The 8,704-nt window shown below is 39.7% G+C and overlaps 1 protein-coding gene across 1 annotated transcript in view; it reads left to right on the plus strand.

Annotated features, from left to right (window-relative positions):
* The first annotated feature begins 4,578 nt into the window (after positions 1-4,578).
* The window catches only part of LOC102819024 (acyl-coenzyme A amino acid N-acyltransferase 2-like), an 8,369-nt gene continuing 4,243 nt past the window's right edge, over positions 4,579-8,704 (plus strand). The window contains exons 1-2 of the mRNA XM_006864716.1: positions 4,579-5,041; positions 5,984-6,186. Coding sequence (XP_006864778.1) covers positions 4,579-5,041; positions 5,984-6,186 — 666 coding nt within the window. The remainder of the gene's footprint in view (positions 5,042-5,983; positions 6,187-8,704) is intronic.

An 8,704-nucleotide genomic window follows, 5' to 3' on the forward strand; every position in this document is an offset into this window, starting at 1 on the left:
AGCACTTTCAATATTCTCTTCCAACACCATAATTCAAAAGCATCAATTCTTTTATGGTCTTCCTTATTCACTGCCCAGCTTTCATTTGCATATGAGGTTATTGAAAATACCATGGCTTCGGTCAGGCGCACCTTAGTCCTCAAGCTGACATCTTTGCTCTTCAACACTTTAAAAAGGTCTTGTGCAGCAGATTTGCCTAATGCACTGTCATTTGATTTCTTGAGTGCTGCTACCATGAATATTGATAGTTGATCCAAGAAGAATGAAGTCCTTGACAACTTTAATCTTTTCCCCGTTGAATGTTTATTGGTCCAGTGGTGAGGATTTTTGTTTTCTTTACATTGAGATATAATCCATACCAAAGGCTGTGCTCTTTGATCTTCATTAGTAAATACTTTAAGTCCTTTTCACTTTCAGCAAGCAAGGTTATATCATCTGCATATCGCAGGTTGTTAATGAGTCTTCCTCCAATGCTGATGCCATGTTTTTTGTCAGATTATTTGCTCAGCATACAGGTTGAATAAGTATGGTGAAAGAATACAACCTTGTTACATACCTTTCTTAATTTTAAACCATTCAGCGTTCCCATGTTCTGTTCAAACAACTGCCTCTTGATCCATGTACAGATTCCTCATGAGCACAATTAAGTGTTCCGGAATACTCATACTGCACAATGTTGTCCGTAGCTTGTCATGATCCACACAATCTAAAGTCTTTGCATAGCCAATAAAGCACAGGTAAACATCTTTCTGATGTTCTCTGCTTTCAGCCAAGATCCATCAGACATCAGCAATGATATCCCTCATTCCACGGCCTCTTCTGAATCCGGCTTGAACCTCTGAAAATTCTTTGTCAGTGTATGCTTACAGCCGTTTCTGTATTACCTTTAGCAAAACTTTTCTCGCATGGGATATCAAAGAGATTGTCCGATGATATCCGCATTTCATTGGGTCACCTCTCTTTGGAATGGGCACAAATACGGATCTCTCCCAATCAGTCGGCCAGATAGCTGTCTTCCAAATTTCTTGGCAGAGATGAGTGAGTGGCTCCGGTGTTGTCTCACTTTCTTGAAGGGTTTCAATTTTTATTCCATCAATTCCTGGTGCCTTGTTCTTTGCCAGTTTCTTCAATGTACCTTGAAACAGTTGAGCATTAACCGTTTCCTTTTGGTACAGTGACTCTGTGTATTCCTTCCATCTTCTTTTGATGCTTTTTTGCATCATTCAATAATTTGCCCAGAGAATTCTTCAATAATGAAAGTCGAGGCTTAAATTCTTTTTTTAGTTCCTCCAGCTTGAGAAATGCTGAGCATGTTCTTCCTTTTTGGTTTTCGGACTCTAGATTTTTGCACATTTTATTCTAATATTTGACTTTGTCTTCTTGAGCTGACCTTTGAAATTTTCTATTCAGCTCTTGTACCTCCTCATTTCTTCCATTTGCTTTATCATCTCTATTCTGGAGAGCAAGTTTCAGTGTCTCTTCTGACGTCCATTTTGATCTTTTCCTTCTTTCTTGTCTTCTCAATGACTTTTTGCTCTTTTCATGTATGATGTTCTTGATATCATCCGACAACTCTTCTTGTCTTCAGGGGTTTTAGTGCTTAATGTATCAAATTTGTTCTTCAGATGATCTCTAAATTCATAGAGATGTGGGATATATTCAAGGTCATATTTTGGCTCTTTGGACTTGGTTTCATTTTCTTCAGCTTCAGTTTGAATTTGCATATGAGCAACTGATGATCTGTTCCAAAATTTGCCCATGGTCTTGTTTTGACTGATGATACGGAGCTTTTCCACCATCTGTTTCTGCAGATGTAGTCAATTTGATCTCTGTGTATTCCATCTGGTGAGGTTCATGTCTCTTACGCTGTTTAAAAAAGGTATTTGAAATGAACAAATCATAGATTTTACAGAATTCTATCATGCAAACTCCAGCATCATTTCTATCACCAAGGCCGTATTTTCCAACCACTGATCCTTCTTGTTGTTCCCAACCTTTGCATTCCAATCACCAGTAATGATCAATACATCTTAATTGCATGTTTGCTCGATTTCAGATTGAAGAAGTTGGTAGAATTCTTCTATTTCATCCTCACTGGCTTTAGTGGTTGGTGCATAAATTTGAATAATAGTGGTATTAACTGGACTTCCCTGTAGGATCATGGACATTATCCTATCACAGACAGCACTGCACCTCATGACTGATCTGGATATGTTCTTTTTAACAATGAATGCAATGCCATTCCTCTTCAATTTGTCATTCCCGGCGTAGTAAACCATATGGTTGTCAGATGCAAAATGGCCAATACCAGTCCATTTCAGCCCAAGATATCAATGTTTATGTGTTCCATTTCATTTTTGACAATTTCCAATTTTCCCAGATTCATACTTCATACATTCCATGTTTCCAGTTATTATTGGATATTTTCAGCTGTTTCTCTTCATTTTAAGTTGTGCCTCATCAGCAAATGAAGGTCCAGCGGGCTTTACTCCCTTGGGCTTTACTCCATTCACATCATCACGGTCAACTCCACTTTGAGGAGGCAACTCTTCCCCAGTCACATTTCTAGTGCCTTCCAACCTAAGGGTCTCATTTTCCGGTACTGTATCTGACAGTGTTTCTCTGCTATTCATAAGGTTTCCAGTAACTAAATATTCAGAAATAGTTCATCACTCCTTCTTCCTAGTCTGTCTTCATCTGGAAACTCATCTGAAACCTGTCTACCATGGATGACCCTGCTGTTATTTAAAATACCTGTGGCATAGCGTCCAGAATCACGGCAACTCACAAGCCACCACAGTACAACAAACTGACAGACAAGTGGTGGAAACTTGACTAGAAGAAGATTTAAAAAATCAATAAAGGAAACAAGTGTAAATTGCTACAGTTTGATCAATTTGACCTATACTTATGGAGTAGTATCTTGAAATATCAACTGAGAGGAAAGGAGTTTCACATCAAGGATCAATCCTATCCCCTCTGTACATCGGTTTGATAGGGACAGGCAACTTAATTATTGGCTACCTAAAATGGGATGGGGTCTTATAAAAGCAAGAAGTGACTGACTGACTTACAAGTTTTCAAGAGGGAGTTTAGTTTCAGAGTGTGCAGGGGAAGGTTGAATCCCCACTGCATAGTTTTCATCTTATCTAGATGGGTTTGGTGAAAGGAGATGGGGATAAGATTCTTATAATTCAATAGTGAGTAATTGTTATTATGACTAATTGTGATTGTCACAACTGTAAAGGTAGAAGTTGCTTAACATAAAGGGGGGGGGGAGTAACTAATCTTACATTCCAGAAAAAAGGTCCCTAGGACCATCAAGAGAGAAGAGCATGAGCAGAATGTAGGACCTAACCAGAGAAGGAGTGACACCAGAGATGGAGGCAGATATGATGACATGGAGAGAGAGAGCAGCTGAGGACTCTAGACTCATGGAAAGAGAAAGACTGTGTGCTGGTGGCCAGGAGGCAGGCTTGTAGAACGTGCTCTTCGATTGTTGAACTGATTATATATTTCTGAGTGTTTTTGTGTACATCCAAAAAACAACCCAAAAAAAACACCAACAACAGAGAGAATAGAAGCAAATATGGTTGAATGATGTTGCACGGAGGGGATTATAATCATTGCAATGAAACAAAATACGATAGGAAGAGTATAAAACTGATGTTCTCCCATGTAAAGTATCACTCAATTCACAATAAAAACTTAAAAAAAAAAAAAAGACGATCTTGGCAGATGTGACAAGATCTAAAGAAGACCTGAGAAGTTAATGAGAGTCTTATTTTTGCAGGGCTACAGATTATAGAATTAGGATTGCAGGCTCCCTGAAAGATTCATTGTCTTATATTTTTAGCTAAGTAGAGGTTACAATGAAGGGCATCTGGCTGGAGCAATAGTTAAGAACTCAGATGCTAACTAAAGGTCAGCAGTTCAGTTTAACCAAATTTGACCTTTACCACTCCTTTGGAAAGGTGTAAAAAAGAAAAAGATCATGATGTTTTGTTTTTCCTTAAAAAGAACAGTTAACTGTAACTCTGCAAAGACCTGCATATCTTGCAGAAGCTGGTAGGAATTAAATACTAAAAACAAAGAAGAAAGCTCCACAATATATTGCTTGTTTATATAACTCTATGCCTAGCAGATCTGGGAACGGGAGAAAAGCACTGTTTCAAAGGACTTTATTGTGCATTATCCTTTTAGATTCTGACAAACACCCTGTAAAACAGGTCACACAAGTATGATCATAATTACAGGATTAAAGTTCAATTTACTAAAAACACAAAACTAAGATTTAATTCAGGGTGATAATAAATACATATGCCAGGAGGCTGTGGTGTTGAATTCTTAGTTACGCTATCACGAGCATGTTACTTAATCTGTTTTCTTATTTATAACATGAGAATAATGAGCATTCTGTGCACATATTCCTCTCTATCCTCAAAATATCCTGCATATTTCCCACTGAGTCCCTCATGGTTTAATTTGGTTAGACTAACATAAGCCTTGGACTGTCTTCCCTTGAAATCTAAGTCCCCAACTCTTCCACTGCAGGACAAGTCCCTTGGACGGTTGCCGATGTCCCAGCTGATAGTCACACCAGCAAGGGCGCTTGCAGATGAACCAGTGCATATCCGCATAACAGGCTTGCTTCCATCTCAGATGGTGATTTTAAGGGCGACTCTGAAGGATGATAAGGGAAACCTGTTCCAGTCATCAGCCTTCTACAAGGCTAATAAGGCTGGTGAGGTGGACCTGGAACAGGACCCTGCATTTGGAGGTGACTATGTGGGGGTCCATCCCATGGGTCTCTTCTGGTCCCTGAAGCCTGAGAAGATATTCCGGAGGCTGATGAAGCAGGATGTGATGAACAGCCCCTTTTTTGTCACTCTGGATCTATGTGACACTATTTACTTCCCTTCTTTAACCACGGCTCAGCCCATAGCCAGTCAGACTCTGCAACGATGGTTCTCAGTCCCTGGGATGCAACGGGTGGAGATCCGGGAAGGTCGAATAAGAGGAGCCCTTTTTCTCCCTCCAGGTGAGACTAATGACTGGTGATTGCAATGTATTGAATTGTGTATTCCCTAATATATGTGTCAACTTGGCAGTTAGATAAAGATGTGATATGGCAGTTAAGTAAACATTTGATCTGATGTGATAAGCCAATCAATCAACTATAAGAGGATTAAGGGTGGAATATAACATCCTTAATTCTGTCACAATTCTGATCCGATTTAAGAGACCTTTTCCTGGGTGTAGCCTGCACCATCTTTGAAGTAAAAATAAGTGAAGTAATATAATAAATAAATAAGAAAGAAATGACCAGAGAAAGAAAAGGAAGGAGCAAAGTGGTCTCAGAGGCCCTGTGCTGAGAACATCTTAGACCCAGGGAAAGATCAGACCCAAGACACATGGAGAGTGCTAAAGAATGCAAGACCCTCACATGCTGAAAGGACACAAGGACCTTCCTCCTAAACTGTAAGCCACAGAGAGAGCCAGCCATCTCTGAGAGCTGGAACTCTGAACTCAAGACTAGTTTCCTAAACTGTGAGAGAAAACACTTCTGTTTGCTAAAGCCATCTACTTGTATTTCTGTTACAGCAATTATTGTTGTTGCTTTTAAAGTGCCATAGAGTCAGTTTCAACTCATAGTGACCCTATATAGGGTTTCCGAGGGGTAGCTGGTGAGCTTGAGCTACCAACCTTGTGGTTCAAAGCAACATTGCATTCCAGTGCATTAAGCCACAGCAAAGATGGTGATATAGAAAACATTGTAGATGGAAATCAAAACAAAAGCATACGACATCAGATTATTGGAGAGCAAGCATTTCCCATAATATTTTAAAGCTAGCATGCTATTTGTGTGTGTGTGCAAGAGAGAGAGAGAAAATGGAAATATTTGCTTTGATCAGGTTTGACTTTCACTGTACACTCATTTAACCTTTCTGATCCTATTCTCTTCTTTCTTTCTTGTTCTCAGGAGAAGGCCCATTCCCTGGAGTCATGGATCTGTTTGGAGGCATTGGGGGCCTGGTTGAATTTCGGGCCAGTCTTCTGGCTTCCCATGGCTTTGTAGTACTGGCAATAGCATATTTTGCTTATGAAGATCTGCCCCAACAGCTGCTGGAGGTGGATCTGGGCTATTTTGAGGAAGCTGCCAACTTGCTACTGGCTCATCCCAAGGTATTTAAAATGCTTTTTATTTTACGTGGCAACAGGGCAGTGGAAAGATCACAGCGAATGTGCTGCCGGTTTTGCCACTCACTACAGATTTGGGTCCAGCACAGATGACAGTTGAAGCAGGAACGAAAATACCTACTGTTTAGATTGCTGGATTGATTAATGATAAAATGTACAGCTTAGGGCTTCCTGGCATGTAGACCACAATAAATGGTGGGTCTATGACTATTTTTGGTGGAAACAAACGTACATTTCAAGCACTTGTAACTTTTTCTTTAGTTACTTATTCATAGGTTACTCATTCATAAGTGACTCTTCAATTTTTTGCCAGATGTTGATCTCAAATAAAAAATTTCTTCACATGACATGTTTTCAAACTTTAGTGATTTTCTCTGCATGGAACAAGTCACACTAAAAAATTCTGAGACTAAGAATGATGCCTACACTCAGTAACAGGGCTGGTGCGCAAGACCAGAGCAGGACGCCCACCAAAACTGATTGGTCAGCATCATCTGATCAGCTGAACTAACAAGTTGCTGTCTTGTTGATTTGGACTCATGGCAACCCCATATGTTTTGGAGGAAAACTGCACCCCATAGGATCTTCAATGGCTTTGGGAAGTAGATGTTCAGGCCTTTCTTCTACGGACTCTCTGGGTAGATTTAAACTACCAACATTTGGTTAGTAGCCCAGTGCTTATCCATCTATGCTAACTAGGGACTCCAATTAGCTGAACTGGAGCCCTTTAATTAGTTTCAGATCTGGAGACAGAACTAAACCTAAAGCAGGGTTTAGTACCAGAACCCAGGCTAGGGAAAAGAATCATAAAAGGAAGGGTAATTTTAGAACTCTTTGTCCAGGAACATCATACTATTAAAAACATGGTCCATGTGAACATCAGTCACCATAACCCTGAGACCAGAAGAGATAGATGGTGCTTGACTACCAAACGGATCATATTAGAAGGTCTTAGATAGAGTAAGAGAAAATGTAAAACAGAACTTCAAATCATAAAAAAGGCCAGGCTTATTGATCGAATAGAGACTGATGGTGGTGGTTATGTGCCGTGGAGTCGGTTCCGACTCATAACGACCCTGTACAGGATTTCCGAGGCTGTAAATCTTTATGGGAGCAGAAAGCCTCATCTTTCTCCCATGGAACAACTGGTAGTTTCAAACTGTTGACCTTGTGGTTCGCAGCCTGATTTGTAACCACTACACTACCAGAGCTCCTTAGAACCCCTAAAACTATGGCACTTGGCCACACTTCAGGTCTGGAACTGAACTCACTCCCATGGCTTGATTTTCAGCCAAGCAATAGATAGATAGATAGGTATATAGTGGGGGAGGAGAGATAACAAGACTAGTGAAAAAGTGACAAAAGGCTGGAAAGAAGGAGGAATGGAAACAGGAGTCACAGGGAAGAAGTGGAATTGTTGTTGTTAAGTTCCACCAAGTTCTGACTCATAGTGACCCCATATAGGATTTCAGAGGAGAGGCTGGTGAACTGGAACTGCCAATCTTGTGGTTCAAACCTACCTTGCAGTCCAGCGCATTAACCCACAATGCCACAACAGGAAGTGGTATAAATGATGTTATATTTAAGGGATTGTAATCATTGAGATGAAATAAACTGTATGATTTCTTGAATGTAAAACTTCACTAAATTCACAGTAAAATGTTAAACACACACACACACACACACACACACACAAAAAAAAAAACATGGTTCATAGATCCAAGCATTGGAAGCAACAGGGTTAAAAAGCTGTTAAAAAGCTTTAATATCAGGTCCCATTCCTGATATTTTAATCAGTCTTCACAGATGATTCTTATGAATATAAAATTTGAGGAAGACTGACAAGGTACATTTTACAATATGATTTTTTTCTAGGAGCCAAGTACCAGTTGAAGCAAGATTTAATTCTCTTAGGAAGGTTCCAAAGATACTGATACTTATATTAATGACTAAAAAGGAAAACAGAAATAGATGCCAGTTGGCCAGGTGGTAGGATTGACATTCTATTAGGTGGAAGCCTATGAATTTATTGCTTTATAGGTAAAAATGTTCAAATAATTGCTATTACTTATTGTCTAACCTAACAATTGTAAAACAAGAATTCCAGCTAACATTTATTGAGGTGGCTTACCAGGCCTTTTGCTAAATACTTTATATGCATGATTTCATTTCATATTTACAATAACTTTATGAAGTAAGCAATTTGTCATCATCCTCATCCTGCAGATGAAAAAGCATTTTTAGAAAAATTCAGTACTTTGCCAAAGTTGTTGTTGTTGATAGGTGCCATCAAGTCGGCATCTACTCATAGCGACCTTATGCACAGCAGAACGAAACAATGTCCGATCCTGGGCCAACCTCACTACTGTTGCCACACTTGAGCCCATTGATGCTGCCAGTTTGCCAATTCATCTCGCTGGGGGTCTTCCTCTTTTTCTCTGACCCTCCACCTTACCAAACATGATATCCTTCTCCAGCAACTGGTCCCTCCTGACAAAATATC

The sequence above is a fragment of the Chrysochloris asiatica genome, unplaced genomic scaffold (genome assembly GCF_000296735.1).
Source record: "Chrysochloris asiatica unplaced genomic scaffold, ChrAsi1.0 scaffold00069, whole genome shotgun sequence".
Classification (NCBI taxonomy): domain Eukaryota; kingdom Metazoa; phylum Chordata; class Mammalia; order Afrosoricida; family Chrysochloridae; genus Chrysochloris; species Chrysochloris asiatica.